This window comes from Lonchura striata, chromosome 23 (genome assembly GCF_050655825.1).
Source record: "Lonchura striata isolate lonStrDom1 chromosome 23, ASM5065582v1, whole genome shotgun sequence".
NCBI classification, from domain to species: domain Eukaryota; kingdom Metazoa; phylum Chordata; class Aves; order Passeriformes; family Estrildidae; genus Lonchura; species Lonchura striata.
This window is the reverse complement of record NC_140725.1, coordinates 2,026,873-2,048,490: the sequence shown is the minus strand read 5'-3', so window position 1 is coordinate 2,048,490 and position 21,618 is coordinate 2,026,873. Positions and strand designations below refer to the sequence as shown.

The following is a 21,618-nucleotide window of genomic DNA, read 5'->3' as shown; positions in this document are numbered from 1 at the left end:
CGGATGGGCACAGCCACGTGCAGTCAGCTCCATGTTTTATTGGGTTTTATGACAGACAGATGGTTCCCGAGTCAGTGTTCAAGGCCCACACCTCCCACAGGCTCAGGACAGCCCCAGGGGCGCTGCCTGGGCTCCTGGCCAAAGAGCAGCAGCAGTGGCCACAGAGCTGGGTGGGCTGGGGGTGCAGCAGGGCCCTGCCGGGCTGTCCCCAGCTCTGGTAGCAGCAACACGAGGTTGGAGAAGCAGCTTTTCCCTTCTGCCCTCACCACAGCACCCACAGATGCCACCCCAGTGGGCAGGGAGCCCAGGCAGTGGCACAGCTGGCCCCAAGGCTATGGGGATGAGTCACAAGAGTCCCTGGGGTGTGGTGGCACCTCCAGCCCCCAGGGGGATGCTGGAGGCGGCTCCCAGGGTGAGAGGCTGAAAGTTCAGTCCCAGAGCCCCCAGGGCTGAGCCCCCCGAATCGGGGCACTGGTGGGGAGATGGCTGGGAGGAGCCTGGCTGAGGTGCAGGAGTCAGGCAGGAGGCACCAGAGCAGCCCTGGCACTTGTTAGCTGATGCTGCCACCCTTCAGGCTTTTACAGGAGACAGTCCCCAGCTTGGTCAGGAAGTTTCTCTCCTTCCACTGAGCGACACAATCCTCGGAGATGTGGAAATCAGCCTGGGGAGCAGAACAGGGAGCGGGCTCAGCCCTGGGAAGGTTCATCTCCTCCACAGCTCTGCTGCCAATAACACCGAGGGGGCAAACACGCCATCTGGGGTCACCCAGAGGTGGGGACAGTGTGACCCTGCTGGACGGAAGCCCAGCCACTCCCAGGCCTCACCTGCAGCTTCTCAAAGACCTTTTTCTTGGGCTTGAGCTCCTCATCGGGCTCCCCATCCTCGTAGCCCTCCACGTAGACGCGCTCCCCGGCGCAGCACCCGGCTGGGGGGTCCAGGGGCTCCACTTGACGGGGCTCCCCCACGCTAAGGAGAAGTGTGGAGACACCAGAGTCACCCCAAGGTGCTGCCCCTCAGCACCCTGAGGCAGGAGGGGTGGTCCAGCCCTGGTGGAGACACCAGAGTCACCCCAAGGTGCTGCCCCTCAGCACCCTGAGGCAGGAGGGGTGGATCCAGCCCCGCTGTCCTCTCTGTCCCTCACCTGGAGGCACACAGCACCATGCCCTGGGACTCCACCCCTCTCATCTTCTGGGGTTTGAGGTTGCAGACCAGCACCACGAGCCTGTCCTGCAGCTGCTCCTCGGGGACAAAGTGCACCAGGCCGCTGACCACGGTGCGGGGCTCGGCCTCACCCACGTCAATCTTCTCCACGTACAGGCTGTCGGCATCTGGGTGCTGCCAGGGCGAGCAGGGATGGGAATGGGGTGGCAAAGAAGGTGGCAGTCCTCCCCCCGCCACCCCAGGCACACCCCAAATGTCACCACATGTTCCTCCCCTCGTGCCCCATACCTTTTCCACACTGATCACTTTGCCCACCCGGATGTCCAGGCGGGATGGGACCACGTCCTCTGGCTCTGAGTTCTTGGTGCCCTTCTCTCCAGGCTCTGCAGGGCGAAGGGAATGGTCACAACACTCAGCACAAACCCAGGTGGGTGGTCAGCCCCAAATGCAATCCCTGGGGGGAATTCCCTGCAGAGAATTCCACGCTTGTCCCTATACCAGAGAGCAGAGTCCCTCCTGTGCTGGCTTTCCTCACCTTTCCCATTGCTCTCCATGGCTGTTTTTGAGTCTGGAGCTTCAAAACTTTCTCTGACCTCAGCTGCCTGGAGGGAGCTGTCCCACTGAGGTCTGCCTGGCCAGGGCCCCATTCCCCTGAGCTGCCAGGGCCCCATTCCCCGGGCTCCCAGCCCCTCCTTACTGGCTTTGCCTGGCGTGGGATACGCGGCGCTGCTCAGCTTCTTCAGCTCTGGGCAGTTGAATTTCTCCCTGATGGGGTCAAGCAGTTTGTTCAGGGCCACTTCCACCGAGTTCTTCAGGTCTCCAGGGTGCACAACCTGTGTCAGGACAAAGGTGTTCCTGTCTGAGGCCACGGGTGGGAAATGGAGACTAAAAAGGGTGGGAAGATGAATCCCAAACCCTTGACCTGATGATTCCCTTGGTCAACAGAAGTTTCTGGGCACTTCTGCCTCCAGCCTCTGCTGGGAACAGCTGGGAAGGGTTAAACTGCTGCTCTGCTGCAGGATGTGGCTGATGTGGTGCTCACATCCTTCACTCATCCTCTCTCCCCGGGTTCTCCTGCCTGGGAGCATCCCACACTACCAGGCCACACTCCACACCTCCTCCCAGTGCAGATTTCCATCTCCCAGTCCTCCCAGATCGCTCCCAGGAACCTCAGGCAGAAGAATCAGCCCCTCCCAGCACTCACCTGCTCAGCAAAGTCCTTCTCCAGGGCCTCATAGGCTGTGTAGGTTTTGTTTCCTCCCCATTTTTCCTCTCGCAGGACCACAAACTCTGGGACAAAACAGGTTTTAAAGCTCAGATTAACCCAAAGCTCAGATAAACCACACACCCCACCCTGCTCAAGAGCAGGGGCTGGGCAGGTGGCACTCAGGGGCAGCCTTGTTTCAGGGGACACACTTCTGTCCCCTCCTGTATCCATGCCCCAGCGTGGCCAGCCCCTCACCTGACTTGAGGGGGAAGAGGACGTGCTTGATGAAGGAGAGGACACCGTTGTTCTCCACGTTCCCTGGCTCACAGAAAGCCTTCTTCAGCTTCTTCTTCACGTCCTCCTTGCGGTCCAGAAGATCAATCTTGGAGTCCTGCAGCAAGAGATTTCCTCAGCCTTTCACCCAAGCTTTTGCCCAGGAAACTCAAGTTGGAGTTGCTGCATGTTCTTAGAACCCCGTGTGAGTGGGGAGGGAGAGCTCACCCTCCCTGGGGTGGTTCCCTCTCAGTGCCCAGCCACCAAGCTGTGCCCCCAGAGCCCCCTGAGCACAGCCAGATCCAGGACCAACCTCTTCTGACGAGCTCATTTTGCTGCCTGTCAGCCCAGGGACCATGGGGTTCATCAAATGGATGCGCTTGGCATAGCCCAGGGAAGGGAGGTACTGGGAAAACACAAGGAGGCAAGTGAGAAACAAGCCTCATTCAGCTTTAACTCACAATCCCTGCTTGCTCCTGGCTCCAGGTAACTTTGGCATCCCAAATTGGGATCCCAAATCCAGATCTTTGGGATCTGGGCTAACAGCACCCAGGAAGGGCAGAGTCAGAGCCAGGGATGCGTGGCTGCACAGAGCACGGGAGCAGCAGCAGCACACAGAGCTGCGACATCAACCAAAATCCCACACATTTCTCCCAGTGGATTTGGGAGCGGCCAAACCCTCCCTCAGACCCCAGTCTGGCAGCAATCCCCCCATTCCTGACCTTCTCTGCGAAGGTGAAGATCTTCCTCTGATCCACCCCTCCAAACTGCGCGTCCACCTTGAGGTATTCCTCATCCAATGCCTGTGGAGAGACACAGAACCTCGAGGTGGACCCGGAGCAGCCCTGGCCTGTCCCTCAGCTCCTCCTGGGGCACTGCCAGCCAGGGAAGCTCGGGAACATTCCAGACTATTTGCTGGAACAGCAGCTCCAGGCTTTGTGTGATATCGGGGTGGACAACAAGAACCTTGAGGCTCGGCCCCAAACACGGCCTGGCCCTGCCAGCGCCTCCCTGGGCACCACGCCCGCCTCACCTGCAGGCCTGGGTACAGCAAACCACTGAGCAAGGGATGCTCCACCTGCTTCACCACCTCCGCGCCCGCCTTCTTGGCATCGTGCTGCGTCACCACCGAGGAGAGGCGGTACACGTCCAGCGTGTACTCCCTGCGGGGACAGCTCTGTCACCAGGGCCAGGGGACAGTCTGTCACCACAGGGACAGCTCTGTCACCAGGGGCACAGCTCTGACACCAGGGGGACAGGGACATCTCTGTCACCAGGGGGACAGGGAGAGCTCTGTCACCAGGGGGACAGCTCTGTCACCAGGGGCACAGCTCTGACACCAGGGGGACAGGGACATCTCTGTCACCAGGGGGACAGGGAGAGCTCTGTCACCAGGGGGACAGCTCTGTCACCAGGGGCACAGCTCTGACACCAGGGGGACAGGGACATCTCTGTCACCAGGGGGACAGGGAGAGCTCTGTCACTATGGGGACAGCTCTGTCACCAGGGGCACAGCTCTGACACCAGGGGGACAGCTCTGTCACCAGGGGCACAGGGACATCTCTGTCACCAGGGTGACAGGGACAGCTCTGTCACCACAGGGACAGCTCTGTCACCAGGGGCACAGCTCTGTCACCAGGGACACAGGGACATCTCTGTCGCCAGGAACACAGGGACATCTCTGTCACCAGGGGCACAGGGACAGCTCTGTCACTATGGGGACAGCTCTGTCACCACAGGCATGGGGACAGCTCTGACACCAGTGGGCAGGGGACAGCTCTGACACCACGGGCACAGCTCTGTCATCAGGGGCAGAGCTCTGTCACCAGAGCCAGGGGACAGTCTGTCACCACGGGGACAGCTCTGTCACCAGGGGCACAGCTCTGTCACCAGGGGTTAATTATATTTGTATAATATAAAAATATATATTAATATTAAATATATTAAAAAATATATACAATATTAGATACTTCTAATACATGTATAAAAATATATATACACAATATTAGATATTTCTTATATATATAAAATATATATACAATATTAGGTATTTCTAATATATATATAAATTTATACAATATTAGATACTTCTAATATGTATAAAAACATATATACAACATTAGATATTTCTAATATATATATAAATATATATAACATTAGATACTTCTAATATCTATAGATATGAAAAATACATAATATTAGATGTAATCAATCCTCTAGCTGCACCTGGCCTTGCTGTAGCTCAGCCCCCGTGCCCAGCACTCACTTGCTGAGCTGGTAGTCCGTGCCCCTGACGAACTTGAGCCTGTCCAGGGCCACGCCGATGCTCTCCAGCATGGCTTTGATGACGTGCTCGTAGTACCGCGTGCGCAGCTCCAGCAGCTCCCACGGAGCCTTCATGTTGTCCAGGTAGGCGTGGAGGTCGGCGAAGAGGATTGTCACCTGCCACGGGGGACAGAGAGTCAGGGCAGCCGCCCCCTGTGCCCCCTGTGCCGCCCAGCAGGGTTGGCAGTGCCCCACCTCGCAGCCAGCCTTCAGGAAATCGGCGATCTTGGACATGGGCACGAAATACGCCACGTGCGGCTTGCCCGTGGTGGCCGTGCCCCAGTAGATCTTCAGCTCTCGCTGCTGCAGGATGGCCATGAGCTTCTCCTCGCCCAGCACCTCCTGCGGGGGTACAGACACACCGGGGTGGGGGGAACGCACCGGGACATCCCGCAGGGTGGGTCCCGGTATTGAACACCGGGGTGGGGGGAACGCACCGGGACATCCTGCGGGGTGGGTCCCGGTATTGAACACCGGGGTGGGGGGAATGCATCGGGACATCCCGCAGGGTGGGTCCCGGTATTGAACACCGGGGTGGGGGGAACGCACCGGGACATCCCGCAGGGTGGGTCCCGGTATTAAACACCGGGGTGGGGGGAATGCACCGGGACATCCTGCAGGGTGGGTCCCGGTATTGAACACTGGAGTGGGGGGAATGCACAGGGACATCCCGCGGGGTGGGTCCCGGTATTGAACACCGGGGTGGGGGGAACGCACCGGGACATCCTGCAGGGTGGGTCCCGGTATTGAACACCGGGATGGGGAGAACGCACCGGGACATCCTGCAGGGTGGGTCCCGGTATTGAACACCGGGGGCGGGGAACGCACCGGGAAATCCCGCACGGTGCGTCCCGGTATTGAACACCGGGGTGGGGGGAACGCACCGGGACATCCTGCGGGGTGGGTCCCGGTACTGACCCCTGGGCTCGGATCCTCTCCATGCCGGCCTCCCCATGCCCCGATCCCGTCCCGTTCCTCCCCGTTCCCGGACCCAAACCCCGCCGCATTCTCCTTGGTTCCCCCGGTACCCGCACCCCATCCTGCCCCGGTCCCGGTCCCGATCCAGCCTCAACCAACCCGCCCACCTCCAATTCCTCCGCCCGGCCCCGAGTGCTGATCCCCGGGCTGGGATCCCCCCAATGCCCTGATCCCGTCCCGTTCCTGCCCCGTTCCCGTTCTCGGACCCCAACCCCGCCGCATCCCTCCGGTACCCGCACCCCATCCTGCCCCCGCCTCGGTCCCGGCCCCGGCCCATCCTCAGCCAACCCTCCCAGCCCCAATTCCTCCGCCCGACCCCGATACAGCCCCTCTGGCCCCTGACATCCCTCCCCGGTGCCGCCGCTCTCGCCGCGGCCCAGCCCCGGTTTCCATCCGCCTCCCGGTACCTGCAGATTCCGCGTGATGAGCTGGTACTTCTCCTGCGGGCCGGGCGCGGGCTCCATGGCGGCGGCTGCAGGGCAGGACACACTGTTACCAGCGCTGCGGTTACCCGGTTCCCCCCGGTTCCCCTCGGTTCCCCCGGTTCCCCCGGTCCCACCGACCCGCCCCGGGTTGCATCAGCTCCGCTCGGCGCTCCACTGCCACCCCTGAGCCTGCCGAGCGCCGAGCTGCCGATGCCACGAGCGGGAGGAAGCGGGGTGAGCGCTCCTCCAATCAGAGAGCGCCCCGCGCGGCGAGGAGCCCGCGCTCCGCCAATCAGAGGGCGCCTCACGGTCGCGGGGGCGTGGCCTCGGCGCCGTTAAGATGGCGGCGGGTGAGCGCTTTCCCGCCAGGCCGGGCCGGGCCGCGGCCGCGGCTTTCCCTCAGCGCAGCTCAATTCCCCCTCGTTTATTCTGCGGCGGTTTTACCCCTTGTTTTTCCCCCGGCTCGGGGAGCTCCCCGTGTTGGGGTGGGCCGGGAGGAGGAGCCGCGGGCGGGGCGGGCTGGGCCCCGCCTTGGGGCGGTGCCGTTGAGGCGCCGGTTGGGCGGTGCTCGCTGAGGGGCGAGCGGGCCCTTGACGGAGAGAGCGAGGCCTTAGCGCCTCCTGAGGGTTTATCTGCGCAGGGAAAGGCTCCAGGGTGAGCCCAGTGCGGGATTTTGGTGCCTGAAGGGGTTCTGAGAGAGTTGGGAAGCGACGTGGGATAAGGGCCAGGGGGAACAGGATACACTGGGAAAAATTCCTCTCTGTGAGGTCTTGCTCAGAGAAGTTGATGCCTTGTGAAGGCTGACCAAAAAGAGACTAGGCAGAGTTAAAGAATAAAATAGGGATTTATTAAAAGGTCCCAATGGTTCCACCTTGGGCAGCACAAGGCAGTGCTACACACCAAGGATTTTGTGTGTCCCAGTGACTAATTCCCTGACAGGGTTCCTCTTTGCTCAGTTTTTCCCAACCCAAAAAATAAGATTTAAAAAAAAGAAAAACTGTTTATTTGTATCTCTGAAGGGCGGAAGTGGGGGGTTGATTGAGACACTTGCAGGTTTTATTTAATGCCCTCAGGTGTATTCTGCAATTTAAGGCTGTGATTTGGGATTGGTGGGGTCTGCTGTGGGGGACTGGCAGCAGTCTGGGAGGAGAGGGCACAGCCTGAGGAGTTTCCAATCATTGGGGTTTCCACTGCTTGAGGGAACATGCGGGGATGAAGGATTGGTTGGCCCCTAAAACAGTCAAGAACAGAATGATGGCTTTGTTAAATTCCAGCATTTTGGCTGAGCTCCTTTCACTGAGGATGTTGCTTTTGCTGGCAGGTTGGAGCTGACTCCTGCTGATTCCTCCTCTGGAAGGGCTGATCAAAGGCCAGCAGCAGCAGCAGATGAGCCTGTAGAGCTGGAAGCAGAGCTGCAGGGAGCCATGGCAGACAGCTGCCCTCCTTCCCCTGGCCTGCCTCAGGGGTTCAGGCAGGAGCCAACCCCCAGGGCCAAGAGGCTCTCGGATTCCACGGCGCAGGTGCAGGCCCTGCAGTCAGCCAAGAAAGCCTGTGTGCTGAGCCGTGACTGCAGCACTCCAAATCCAGCAGGGAATGCTCTCTTCCCTTCCCCAGGCTCTGGCTGCTCCCCTTTCCTGGATGAGAGTGGGCAGGATGAGCTCGGGGCCAGTTTTTCCCTCTCCAAATACGACGACGTGGCCATTTCCCTGGACATCAGCCGCTGCTTCGACGACAGCGAGCTGGACGACTCCCTGCTGGAGCTGTCGGGCAGCGAGAAAGGGAATTCTCCCTTCAATTACACCGAGGAAGAGATCCAGGAGATCTTGGCAGACGATTCCCTGGAAGCTGAGCAGCAGCACCTCACTGCTGAGAGCCACCTGAGCCAAAGTGAGAGTGGCAAGAGCGAGCAGGCCGACGGCAGCGGCTGCACCGCGGGGACGTCGCTCAGCGGGGCGGCCTCAGGGCTCACAGAGGAGGCAAAGGAACCCCAGGAGCATCCCTCAGGCAGCTCTGGGGGTGGTGGTGGCTTTTTGGGTGGCACTGCTGCTCTGGATGGGACCCAGAAGCTGCAGCAGGAGCTGGACCTCGACCTACAGGAGCTGCTGAGCCTGAGCCTGTTCGCCGCCGCCTGCGCCGATGAGGCTCTGGAGGAAAACAACCTGGAAAGAGAAACTTTGGATGCCATGATAGATGATTGCTTAGGATATTCCACAGCTGCTGGGAGCTGCATTCCTGAAGAGCCCTCAGAAAGGGTGATGCCTAAAAGCCAGGAAAGCCTGGCTCAGGATGGCCTGGGAAAATCCGTGCCCTCGTCCGGCCTTCCCTGTGGCACGGCAGATGAGAGTCCAGCATCTGTGTTGCCACCCAAGAAAGAACTTCCCAAAGCAACAACGAGCTGTTTGTCAGAGAAATCAGGCTCTCCAGAGGATGCTGAAGGGGAATCCACAGGAGCTGAGCAGCCACCAGGCAGCACTAAAGTAAACTCACACCTTCGTTCTTGGAACTTGAATGCTTTTATTCCCATCCCTTTGGATTTGTCCACGTGCACACAAGTGCTGTGTTTATACAGGGGAGGTTTTCCAAGTGGATTTTTATAAAAGTCTATAAGCAAAACTTACCTGGAAAAGTTTTATTACATGTTAATGCCCTTTTTCCTTCCCTTTCCAGTTAAGGGACACAGCTGTAGGCCAGAGTGGGCAGGAAGAGCCACCCAGTGGGAAGAAAAGTGCCAAAGTAATTCCTGTCCCACAGGAAGAAGAAGAAAGGTAATTTCTTAGGAAATCTGCACTTCAAAAACCATCCCAGCTGTTTCCTCCACCACTTCGTTGGCCGTGTGTTGCTGGGTTTATTTCTATTTTTAAATTAAGTTGCACTGAAATAGCGGGGAAACAATAAATATTTCACCCTGAAAGAGGGGAAAGAACATCGGGAAATGGGAAAGGAGGTGGGTCAGGCAGTTTTGGGCCGTGGAGGAGGGGATGTTTGTGCCTCCCTGGCTCTGGCTGCTCCTCCCGGAGCCGTTCCCTGCAGGTGGCAGCAGCAGAGCGGGTCGGGATGTTGCTCCTGCTCTTCCTACTCTTGGAGGCTGAATATCGGGGCTTTCCTCCTCATTCTGGGCGTTGTTGTTGAGTGAAAAAGAGATTTTTCTGCTTATAGAGCTCCCTGCAGGTTCCCGCTGTGGTCAGCAGGGGAGTGACCGGCTGGGTGGCTCAGCTGCTTTGCTCTCGGCGTGATTGATCTTTGGCAGCTTTACTCAAATAAATACTTGCATTTTTTCCGTCCCAGAACGGTGCTACAAGAATGTCACATCTGCCATAGTTCTGTGCAGCTCTTTGCCCTCTCTGTCAACTGTAACCTAATTTAACAAATAACCTAAAAAACCCCAAAAAACTCACAATTTATTATTTTCCAGGCCAAAACAACAGAGCTGCATTTCAGAAGCACAGCCTGAACGAAAGAGACGTTTCTGTCCAGGCTGTGCCAATCCAAGTGAGGAAAGGTGTGGCTACTACCTCAGGTAACCCCCAGGTGGGATAGGATGAGGCCGGTGGGGAGGGAAAAATTTATCTCCTGGCTGGACTTGAATTCTTTGTTTGGAGTGTGTTTGTCTTCAGAGGGGAATAAAAAGTGCCTGTGACACTTTTGTGCACTGCCACGCACAAAATTTCTGCACAGGAATCAGCCTGGCTCCAGGCCTGGCTCAGAGGAGTTTTACAGATACCTGGGAAATGTTGTGAAGGTGTGGAAAATCAGGAATGGTACCAAAGCAGGTTTGTATTCCCTAGGAAAAGCAGAGCTGAGCTCTGCCTTGTTCTGTTGGGGATTAACTTGGTCTGGTCAGCTCACAACTATCCCAGAATCATCAAAATTGGAAAACACCTCCAAGAACATCGAGTTCCCACCTTATCACCAGCCCAGAGCACCGAGTGCCATCTCCAGGACTCCTCCACCTCCCTGGAACCTGTGAACTCACACTGGGGGAATCCTGAGCTCAAGTGCTGGGATTTGGACTCACACTGGGGGAATTGAGCTCAAGTGCTGGGATTTGGACTCAGACTGGGAATCTTGAACTCAAGTGCTGGGATTTAGACTCAGAGTGGGGGAATTGAGCTTAAGTGCTGAGATGTAGACTCAGACTGGGAATCTTGAGCTCAAGTGCTGAGATTTGGACTCAGACTGTGGGAATTGAACTAAGTGCTGAGATGTAGACTCAGACTGGGGGAATCTTGAGCTCAAGTTAATGAGATTTAGACTCAGACTGGGGAACTGAGCTCAGGTGCTGAGATTTGGACTCAGACTGGGAATCTTGAGCTCAAGTGCTGAGATTTGGACTCAGACTGGGGAATTGAGCTCAAGTGCTGAGATTTGGGGTTATTTTTGACACCTTCTCTGTGTTGCCTCAGTGGTGTCATCCAAGAGCCAGCGACTGTGGGGGTGTGGAAAGGAAAGTGTTGCAAAGAAGTTTGGATTTCAGCTCATGGGGGGCGGAGGTGGTGCCAGATCTTTTCTGAGAGTCTAATATAGTTTGGATTTTAAAAACAATTACTCCCCCCTGGTAAGATCTCCCCAGTTTCTCAGTACTAATCCCAGGGGATTATCTCTAGGGATATTACTACTACAACACTCGCAGTAGAATGTACACCCCATATTTTAACAGTTATGAGTAGAAATTAATTTTAACAGTTAGAAATTAAGGAAAAAAAAAACAAACAGGGAGAGGGTTTTCCAGATGCCTTCTGTACCTTTGTGGTCACCAGAAACTGAGGCCTTGTGAAGGCTGACTTAGAACAGAGGCTGGACAGAGTTAAAGAATAAAGTAGGGATTTATTAAAGGCCTCAATGGCAATTTGGGCAGCACAAGAGCACAGCCAGGGCTACGCCCAAGATGAACCAAAACAGACACAAAATGAACACCTAGTCACAGAGTCTCTCACTTTTATAAATTCTGCTCCATTTGCACATTGGAGTGAATTATCCAATTATAGCTTTAGGCTATGAAGTCCCATCCTGCTTGTTCTTCTCTCTCCAGCCCACGTTGTTTCTCTTGGGCCTGAAATTTGGATCAGTTGTCCTTGGTCCCCAGCTAGAGAAGGAATTGTTTTTGTCTCCTACTCTGTGAAGAAAACTCACCATCCCCTAATATGAAGCCCAGAAGTGCACACTAAAGCAGCACAGAGTCTGAAAAATAGAAAAGCTCAAACCTGAAGCATCAGACTGGGATGTTCTGAGAGGCAAAATATTCTGTTAGCTTCCAGCCACGGCTGCCTGTGGCTATTTGGGTGCAATAATTGCCATTTCTTGCAAGGCACAAGAAGCTGACAGTTGTGTGTGTGGAGCCTGCACTTAGGCAGGCAGCAGGAGCAGCTGCATCGCCACAGGGCTGCTTCCAGAGGATGAATCCAGCATAAGTAATGCAGAGGGGACATGCAGGGAGAGCTAAAATGGCCTGTTTTCTCTTGCTTTCAAAATTAAAAATGCAAGACGTATGTCGTGAGTCACAAAAAATCAGGCGAGGAGCTCTAAAGGAGCGAGGCTGCCGAGTGAAATGGAGCTCTCTTTTGCTGGGGGAGAACATTGTCTGTGATGCACACAATTTGATTTTCTTATTAGTGCAAACCTTGCTTCTTGCAAGTAGCTGTAGGTTTGGAATTCAGCCCGACAGACAGCGTGGGCTGTGCCACTTGTCCCAGGTGAGGAGCTGCTGGGTGGGCTGGCAGTGCCCTGGGTGCTGTGCCCCTGCACCTGGGGCTGCAGAGGTGTCCTGGCTGTGCCATCTGCACAGGAAATGCTGAGTGATCCCAAGGAACTCAGGAAGGAAAATCAGCAGGTTTAGAGCCAGCAAGGGAATTCCTTCTGGGAAGCAGTAACTAATATATTGCTGCTACAAATCTTCAGCTCTGTTTTCAGATGCAAATCTCCTGGCATTTGTCTCAGGGTAATGTTTGCTTTGCTATCCCATCTTTTACATAATCTGTCTGTTCTTCCTTGGATCCTGGCTCTTGCTGCTGTGCTGTCTGAGGGAATTCCAAGCTGGCTACAGGAGAGATTTTTGTCTTTTCCCTCATCTGCACTTGCAGGAAATGGAATCTTCGTATATATAAATACAACTTCCATCTATATCAAATCAATTTTTCATAGATATATCTTTTATATCTCATACATATTCTTATATTGGGTGATTGAGTGCTAAAAGTCACACTGAGTAGTTGGGAAAAAATCCTTTTATATTCAGAATAAACTTCTCACATTGAGCCATCTCCAGTGTGTTGGGAGACAACCCCGTGGCTCGACTTGTGCTTCCTCTCATTCTGCTTTCTAGATGCTGTTAAATCCTAATATATTCATTTATTTGCAGCTTCCCCTAAGAATTTAAATGCTGCTGAGTCTGTGCTGGAACAGATGTAAAAATGAGCTGTGATTTGAGCATCTGCTTGGCAATGGGGGGCTGATAATTGACCACACAAGATTTCTGCCAGCTGACCAATTGTCAGTGTTTGCACTTTGTTATTGTCCTTTATCCAGCAGTAAATGGAATTATTTCCTTCCTGATGAGATCCTCCTTGGCAATTCTGGGGCTGGATCAGCTACACAAATAACGAGGCTCCTAAAACCCTGTTATTTGGAGCAGAATCACAGAATGGGTTGGGTTGGAAGGGACTTTAGAGGTGATCCTGTTCCACCCCCTGCCATGAGCAGGAACCTTCCACTGCTGCAGGCACCTCTGGGAGGCTGAGCTGGCTCCTCTCTGACCTCCACCCATTTTTTTTTCCCCAACCAGGACTCCATCAGGAGCTCTCCTTCAAGGCTTGGTGTGCTTGCTAGAGGTTTTTGATGCTTCCAAAAATGTTATCAGACTTTTCACAACCTGGCAGAAACCTGATAAATTATTTCCTTGGCTCTCCCTGGAATCAAAGGGAGCGGAGGAGGAAATACCTTATAAAGAGGCACAAATCATCTGGTTTTACTGTAATAACAAAGATCAATATCTTAAAAAAAAACAGACAGTGTGTTTAAGGTGATGGAAAGGGAGAGCAGTGTCAGGGAACAGATGGAGAAACAAATCTGTGAAATACAAATGAACTCTTTGCTAGCAGACTCTGCCTTGAAGACTCTGGTCTCTTGATTGATGCTGAGCTGGCTGAGGGGAAGAAAAAAAAACTTAATCTTGAAGCAGTTTTTTACCTGCCCAAATTTATTTTGCTTGGATGGAGAGTGGGCAGGGAAGGTGCAGGGCTGGAGCTGTGCTGACATAAAGGAAGAATTCCATTTAGTGGCTGAGCTCAGCAGGGAGATTTCACTTCAAAGCAAATGAAATCCACCTCCAAAGCCTAAATTTCAAGAGATGTGGGATGGGGTAAGAATTGATAAAGTGGATTTCTAAGTTTGTGGTGAGGGGAGGAAGAAGTTCCCTGGGTTCAGAGTGGGAAACTCCTGGTCCAGGGGCTTCTCTAGTGACAAAGCTGAAATAATCAGAGCTCCTGGTTCCTAAATGAGTGGAAATTGGCTGGAAACCTCATCCCAAATCTGTAGTTTGGTCCTGACTGCTGTGGAAGGAATGAGGATGTGCCCAAGGAACTCCAAAGGTTGCAGCTGAGTTTCTCCAGCTCCCAAAAAGGCCTCTGAGCCCTGGGGTGGGTGGTGAAGCACTGGGATAAATTCCTCCAAATATTTGGTGAGATTAATCTGCCCCTGGGACTTTCCCTCTTGGAAGCAGCTCCAATTTTTTCCTGGAGTGAGTCAGGGTGCAAGTTTGTCCAAGTCCTTGTCTCTCCTCAGGGGTGAAAAGTGCACCCCTGGCAGTAGGAAATGTTCCCTCTGTTTTTATGACCTGTTTCACCTCTGACTCAGAAGGCCAAGTGAGGGAACTGAGATGTAGGAAGGCTCAAAATGTGTAAAATAAAGCTGTGATTTCTTCTACACTTACTGCAGACAATGGGAAGAGTGAGAGTTTGCCTTGGAGCACCTCCCTTCCTCCCAAACAAACCATGGATTTCTCGAGAAAAACTTGTAAAAATCCCTTCTAGAAGTATCAGTTTTTGGCAAGTTTTGGGTAAGCAGGAGCTGATCCTGCAGTCGATGGAGGCTGGGATTGCTGGGGGGAGGAGCTGTGATTCACATCCACCCCATGACTGCAGGGTGGAAAATCCTTGGAGTTTGGACTTGGCAAGGACACGCTCTGTGCTGTGCTGGGAGCTCCTGGGAAGGGCAGAATTCCAGGGAATTGGCCTTTCCCTGAGCTCTGAGTGGAATCCAGAGCAAGCTGCTTTGTTTGGAGCCCTTCTGGTCACTGCCTGTTCTTGCTGAGCAGTGAAAATAAAACTGTGCTGTGACAGGGGTGACAACCCCGTGCCAGGCAGATGGTCCTGCTCCAAACCAGATGTTTGGACAGTAGTTTTGCAGGAGTGACCCCCATGGTTGGATTTTGGTTTAAAAACCAGATGGTTTTGCAGTTCAAAAATGTGATTTCCTGAGTTAGGCTCATCCCTGTGCATAAACAAGATCAAAATAAGGCAGCAAAGTTGGTTTTTTTTTCAAAACACAAATGGGACAAAGCTTTGTAACACTCTGAGGCCTGCAGATAACCAAGTCCCTTGAAGTAGTTTGGGTTTTAATCTTGCTTTTCTTTGCCTAAAGTTGGTGGGGTTTTGCCTTGCTATTTCAGAACGTGCAAATGAGAGGATTTAAGGTGGGCTCTGCACTTTGGGAGGACAATTTCCTTTTTGTTTGAAGTTGAACCCTCAGCCTTTGTGGTGGGCCAGGGAGAAGGAGCTCTGCAAAGAAGGGGATGAAGCACCAGGCAGAATTCCTGAAAGGAGCTTTGATGTTCTCACTTCTCAAGGTGCCTTCTTAGGATATGGTTTCACTTTGAAAAGTTCCTACCAAGAAAATCAGGTATCAGCTGCGAGCACCAAGGAAATGGAGATTTATTTTCAGAGCTGCTGCTGCTCCAGCCTCATCCAAGTGCTCCTCTCGTGTTTGTTTCAACTTTTTGAACGACTTTTTTGGCAGAAATTCCCCAAATTCCAACCCATACCCAGTGGGTGAGCAAGATCTTGGCCAAACACCACAATTTCCAGAGAATTCCTCAACACTTCCAGTGCAAGCCCATTGGATTTTGCTGCTGAGGGGCTGTTCTGGTTCTTGTTCTGCTTTTAGAGGTGTTAATTGGACTGGTTTTCAGTGGTTTGAAGTTTTATTTGTAACTTCTCTTGCAAAAGCATTTCATGAGATTTGCACTAGAGTTTATAAATATTTTGCAGCTTTTAGATGTCATTTTCTTCTTTTCTGTGCTACTGAGCAACTCCAAATGAGTTGGAGGTGGATAGGTTGATCTTCTCAATGTTCTTCCCAGGGGTGCCAGCAGGGCCTTGTGACTCCTTTAGGTATTTATAAGTGGAATTTTGGAGAGCAAATTAAGTTTATTCAGGCAGCAAATCATCTCATATTTTTATCATCGCAATCTGACTATTTTTGGAGATGCTTTCAGCTCATGTGATCTTAAAGAAATCAAAAGTTTGGCTCAGTACCGAAGTTTTTTAACGTTGTGGTTCGTAGATTTTATTCACCCAGAGTGGGACAGGCTTTTGAAAACCAGGCAAAGTTTCTCCCTGCCCTGAATGTGCAGTGACTGAGACAGGGAGAATGGAAGTCATTTGTCCAAAGGATCAGCAGTGAAGCTTGGAGCAGAGCCTGACTGCACAAACTCCCAGCTATCACAGAATCCAGGCAGGAAGGAACCCATGGAGAGCACTTTTGGGGCTGGGGCATGGCCAGTGTCAGGGTTTTGTGATGGGTCAGGTCCTTGATGCCACCAGAACCTCTGTAAATTTTATTTACAGAGAGCTTTGCATTGAGGGAGAAGGAGAAATCCTTTGGAAGCATGTGAGAGCTGTCAGCACGGGGTGGTTCATGGCTTTTAAAGCAGTGAACCTCACAAATTAAGTTCTTAGGGAAAGAAATCCTTTACTTGTGGTCTGGGGAGAATTTCACTTGGTGTCCATGGAATCCCAGGGTGGTTTGGGCTGAAAGGAACACAAAGATCATCTCAGTCAGGGCAGGGACATCTCCCTCCATCCCAATTTGCTTCTTGGACACTCCCAGGGATGGAAATTCTCAGCAAGCAGCTCCTGATGATGCCAGGGAGGTGCTGTTGGTGTCTCCAGGGGTGCTCCATCCCCTCGGGTTTGTGTTCTTTAGGAGTGTAAAGCTCTGCCTTGCTTTTTGGCAAGGATTTAGGGCTGCAAATTTGACACTGCAAGGGATTCACATCTGCACGGTGGGGAGAGGAGGGAGGGGTTGTGGATTAAACCTCCGTGGAAGGACAGAATGTTTTGCTGTGTGTTAGAGAGTAGCCAAGAGGCCCTGCTGATGATTTTTGCTGTCGTAGAACCCAGTGATATCAATAAAAACCAGAATAAAACTGGCTTTGTGCGAGCCCTGCGTGAGCTCTGATGAAATGCCTCGCAATTAAAAATTTAACAGTGTTCATCAATGCATTGCAGCCAGCCAACAGCAGCTGGAAAACAATGAGACTGAAATGAAACCACTGTGTGTGGGTTGGTTTTTTTTTTTTGCTGCCTTCCCCTCAAAAATGAACCAGCTCTTGCCTGTTAGGAGGAAGAAATTACATCCACAACTGGGAAATAGTGGAAGCTGATAAAATTCTCCCTTTGGTTTAGGTGCAGAGCAGGTCTGGATGGTATAAATAGATTTTATTTGGCAGTTGGTGGCATTAAAGGTGAGGGGTTTGTGAGTTCAAAAGGACAAGGAAGCTGCAAAGTGACAAATGGCATCGTGGGGCTCTGTCATTATTGCCTCTCAATGGCTCTGCATCCAGCGTGTCCAGATTCCAAGGAAAAAGAGGATTTTTCTGGCTGCTAGCTTTGCTGCCTCCATCTGGGAAGCTGAAATCCAAGCTGTGCCTTCCCCGGCTCTGTCATTAATAATGAAGATTCTTCATTTTGGAACTTACTTAACCAAAATTGAGGCTGAAGGAGAAACCAACTCTTTTTTTCCCCCCCAGACGTGTGGGCTGCAGCCCCACCAAGGGGGAACAGCATCATTTGAACGCCTGAGGTCAGCAGACAATTCAATAGACGCCAGATTTGTGGAGCAAACAGAAGATATTTTAGCATAACAAGCCCGTTGATCGGGCAGCTTTTTAACAAAGGCTGGAAATGCTGATTGCATTTGGTCAGCTCTGCTTCCAGACGAGGCTGTAATAGCTCATTACAGTCGTTAGGAAGATTTTTTTTTTTTTTTCCTGCAAATCTGGGGGAAATTACATTTGGTGGAACATATGGTGTCATCTTCAGCTCTCTCCTCGGGAAGCTCGGGCCTCGCCGAGGTTGCCGTGTTGTTTTGCTGGGGGAAATGAATGTGCAGCTGTGACATTGGCTTTGGAGCGATGTCACCTCTCCCATCTTTGGCAAACGCCGCCATCGGCAGCCTGCTCCTCTCCCTTTGGCATCTCCATCACCCAGCTGAGATTGTGCTAACACTTTTCCTCCGTGTAGGTGTTTCCTCCTCGGTTCCTCTCCAAGCGCCAGCGACTCCAAATGCCGTTTTCCTGGGAGCAGGAGCCTGTGCCGGTGCCTGGTGGCCCGGGGGAGGGGGTGACAAGTGGCTGGGGCTGTGTTGTGAGTTGGAAGGACACGCTGTGCAGGATTGTTTGCTCCACACTTCCTCCCGCGGCTCTTCTTTGCTAAACTCGTGGGGGAGGAATCTATTGGTTAAATTGTACTTGTAGGCATAATATTACAGTGCTGGGAAGGAGGGAGGAGAGCGGTGCTTAACTCCAAACACGCCCTGGGTGTGCTGGCAAAGGGGTTTTTGTTTGCAGCTCCCTGCTCCTATTGTGCCCCAAATCTCTGCTCGCTTGGTTCTTGGAAATCCATGGGATTCATCCCGAGCCAGCTGGGAGGGCTTTGCTTTCAGAGATCAGCGGGGAATCAGCCTCTCTGGGATCCCTGGCACAGCAGCCCACTCCCACTTGCTGCTTTTTAGTATTTCTTGAAACCTCCCTTTGGCAGCTCCCTCTTCCAACAATGAGTCAAAATCAGCAGCCAGGGCAAAACCACGTAGGGGGACGTGGGTGGGCTGGAGGGTGTGTGGTGCTGTGGCCCAGCATGACTTCCCTCAGTGTGTCTTGGGTTTATTTTTGCTTGTTCTCCTGCCTTTATTGACTGTAAAACACCTCGGGAGTATCTTTTGGCAGCTGCTGATGGGAGTGAGGTCTCTGTTCTAAAGATGGGTTTAGGGTTGAGCTCACACAGTGGCTGACTCTCATGGGTTACAGTGGAATTTAATGCCCAGACAGCAGTTAAAGCTTTGATGTTTATGACCCTCAGAACAGCAGCGTTTCAAGTAACTTTATTTCCCTATAACCTTTTCCTAAAGTGTGGATTTACTCCACCACTTCAATTCAGAGTGGCTGAAAAATTTCCTTGAAGGGAATCACTTGAACTGGGTTTGCAGTCCCTGTCTGAGCTGAATTCTGCCAGCCCACAGTTGTTTCTCCTCACAAATAACATTTCCTTACTCTCCAAGCCTGCACTTATGGGTTATCAAATGCAGGTTATCAAAATAACCCTGGCACCTCCTGCCACATGTGAATATTGAACTCTGCCCCACACTGACACTTTAAATTTAATTCTGTTCTGCCAATGAGTGATCACAGCTCTGTCAGGAAAGAAATAGCTTAAACCTGTCCCTAGGGAACAACTGTGGGAAAAAAAAAAAAAGGGATATGGTCTGAATTCCCAGGGACAAGTGGCTTTAAAAACAGCCACACAACCCCCAAACCTGCCAAATTACCAGGCTGGATTTCCTCAGGATTAGGAGAGAGCATCTCCCTTATCATTTTGCACATGCTGTACCATCTGTCCTAAATCTCCCTTTGCAGGGCTGTGGATTCCAAATGCTATTTCTTCCTTGGGAGATAACAGACATGGCTGAAGAATTTTGTTAGGTAGGGTTGGGATGCTATTTATGGTGCAAGGTTGTTTTTTTTTTTTTTTTTTTTTGTTCTGCAGCCAGAACCAGCTCTGAACCTCCCTGGGTTTCTCCAGCCAGACACTGAGAAAATATTTGATTTTGTAGATCTGTTTAGGTTTGAGGTCTGGGAAATACAAAGTCCCCCAGTTGTAGGGTGTGTGTGCTGCTCAAAGCAGGTAAATATGAAAGAATTAAATTCAGGCATTACAAGGACACAAGAGATGCCTTTACTCTTTTATTGTACATTATAAAATGTTTATTGCTCTGTCTGTATCAGAGGTGGTGACCTCTCCTTCTTGGTGATGGAAGAGTATGTTCAGGCAGAGGATCCTGGAGCCACCTTTGGGGTTGGCCTGGCTGGAAGCAGCACATCTTCAGGAGAACTTCCCAGTGCCTTTTTCCCAAACCAGTTCTTTGGGAAAAACTGGTGATGGGAGGAGAGATGGCAGCTCCTCACTGCCAGGCTGCTCCTGTGCAGGGACTCCCAACCCAGGCTCCTCCAAACCTTCCTCAGGCCAACCTCAGTTGGCATTTGATGGAACAAACTGGATCCTCCCTCATCCCCTAAGTGCATGTGGAGTGGTCTTGTGGAGGAGGAGTTCAATAAATACAGATAGCCCATGGCACACTACAAAGAGTAAATCTTTTTCATGTCATGGTCCTGCATCTCCCAGCTTTCCAGAGCACCAGCAATCCCCAGGGATCCTGTCAGCTTACAGACATCCAGCATTCCGAAGAGAAAGAGAGAAGCCCAGCCCCTTTCCCCTCCATCCTCATCCCTTTTTGGGAAGGGCTGTCTCCAGCAGCCTCCTGCCGTTCCAAGGTCAGGAGAACAGCACAGGCAGGATGTGTGAGGAGAACCAGCCCTTCCCACACAGAAACCTTACTCAAAGGAGCATTTTAAGAACTTAAGCCCTCAGAAAAAGGCCCCTCAGGCCAGAGCCTTCCACAATTAACAGCTCTTGCCCCTGGAGACCTTGCATAGCAACCAGTATCATCAGGTATTTTGTCTTTTTCTGGTTTTTTTTTATTTTTTTTTTTTTTGCTGACTGGCTACATTTTTATGGACCTTTAATCCCATTGGTGGTGGACTCAGGCCCAGCTGAAAATACCACGAAGAAAACAATTGAAATTATCCTGGAAGCTAAATAACAGCTTCTGGTGTCCCCTCATGTTGGTCTGTGCCTCAGTGTTCCCCGATATTTCTGAGGTGAAGAGCACCAGTGTGACAGAGGAGAGACAGCAGCAGTGGCAAATGTGCTGCAGCCTGGCTGGAAAACAGCCAGGGAAGTTCTCCTGGTGGAGATGGAAACTGGGGGATGCCTTTTTTGTTGGAAAAACCCACCTGCAAGACGTGTTACACGACACACATCGATGAACGAAGCGAGGCCCGAGCACGCTGCAGCCAAAATTTGGCTTCTGGGTGGCGTTTGCCACGAGCTTCCCCCCATTCCTGCTCAGAGAGGGATGTGCCTGGGAGTACTGCCGGGGTGGAATGACAGTGAGACCAGAGAAAGACACAACAGAACCTTGTGCATTCCCAAAAAACCAGGAAAACCGTCCTAGAAAATGGAGCGTGAGCGTGGAAAGGAGCGTGGGAGATGTTGCTCCAACCCAGGTGATTCGTGGATCACTCCAGCATCACTGATTCTTCTCCATCTTCTTTGTTTGGGTGTCAGGGTTTGGTTTGGTTTTTTTATTTTTTTTTGCAGGATTTCCCTTCCTGGCCAGATGTTTTGCAGAACAGGGATGAGGAGGTGGATGCCAGCGAGGTCTTGTTTTGCAAATCGCTCCGACAATGTTTCACCTCCTCAGTCATCACGGCTCAGAGTGAGAGCGAGGGATGGAGTCCATCTCTCAGGTGTCATGCTTCAATGATGTTCACTGAGGGCTTGTTTTTTGGGAACTAGGAGAGGAAACAAAGGAAAAACGGATGTGAAGAAGGGAAAAATCTCATCAGAGCTCAGTGCAGCCTGCAGGTTGTGTTTTGTGAAAATTCTCCTTCCCAACCTCTTGGTGATGATGAAAAAGGGTCAAAGTTGAGGTTTTAGGCTTGTGGGGTTCATTGCTGCTTCTGAACCATCATAAATCAATGAACTATTTAAAATACTGAATAAATATGGTGGGAATGCGAGCAGAAACACAAGGAAGTTAAAACAATTGAAATAAGTTGGGATAAATTGAAGGCTTGACCTATTTACACTTCCACATCACGTGTGTTACCATCTTTGCTCCTGCTGATTAACTCTCCAG

At 52.0% G+C, this 21,618-nt stretch overlaps 3 protein-coding genes across 7 annotated transcripts in view; 1 reads left to right on the top strand and 2 right to left on the bottom strand.

Moving 5' to 3' along the window:
• Nucleotides 1–18: 18 nt before the first annotated feature.
• Nucleotides 19–6,871, bottom strand: YARS1 (tyrosyl-tRNA synthetase 1). Of its 2 annotated transcripts, none has more exons than XM_085559711.1 (14): nucleotides 6,814–6,871; nucleotides 6,352–6,416; nucleotides 5,162–5,308; nucleotides 4,908–5,083; nucleotides 3,675–3,804; nucleotides 3,364–3,444; nucleotides 2,955–3,047; nucleotides 2,624–2,759; nucleotides 2,366–2,451; nucleotides 1,859–1,994; nucleotides 1,450–1,544; nucleotides 1,142–1,335; nucleotides 825–966; nucleotides 19–661 (listed from the first exon to the last, which is right to left on the bottom strand). In XM_085559711.1, exons 2-14 carry the CDS (start codon nucleotides 6,406–6,408, stop codon nucleotides 551–553), a joined length of 1,584 nt encoding a protein of 527 aa, XP_085415837.1. In that variant the 5' UTR covers nucleotides 6,409–6,416; nucleotides 6,814–6,871; the 3' UTR covers nucleotides 19–550. The 2 variants fall into 2 exon arrangements, with proteins under 2 accessions (XP_085415837.1, XP_077644659.2); XM_077788533.2 differs by lacking the exon at nucleotides 6,814–6,871 and adding an exon at nucleotides 6,508–6,554.
• The window catches only part of S100PBP (S100P binding protein), a 26,990-nt gene continuing 12,038 nt past the window's right edge, over nucleotides 6,667–21,618 (top strand). The window contains exons 1-4 of one of the 4 annotated variants that reach the window (XM_085559714.1): nucleotides 6,667–6,719; nucleotides 7,691–8,846; nucleotides 9,037–9,134; nucleotides 9,782–9,886. In XM_085559714.1, the coding sequence (XP_085415840.1) occupies nucleotides 7,794–8,846; nucleotides 9,037–9,134; nucleotides 9,782–9,886 (1,256 nt within the window). In that variant the 5' untranslated portion in view covers nucleotides 6,667–6,719; nucleotides 7,691–7,793. Of the gene's footprint in view, nucleotides 6,720–6,887; nucleotides 7,024–7,690; nucleotides 8,847–9,036; nucleotides 9,135–9,781; nucleotides 9,887–21,618 lie in introns of those variants that run through there. The other 3 variants (XM_085559712.1, XM_085559713.1, XM_085559715.1) reach the window with 3 other exon arrangements.
• Nucleotides 19,588–21,618, bottom strand: part of FNDC5 (fibronectin type III domain containing 5) — a 15,046-nt gene continuing 13,015 nt past the window's right edge. Inside the window, exon 6 of the mRNA XM_021539428.4 lies at nucleotides 19,588–21,271. Within this exon, the coding sequence (XP_021395103.1) occupies nucleotides 21,230–21,271 (42 nt within the window). The 3' untranslated portion in view covers nucleotides 19,588–21,229. The remainder of the gene's footprint in view (nucleotides 21,272–21,618) is intronic.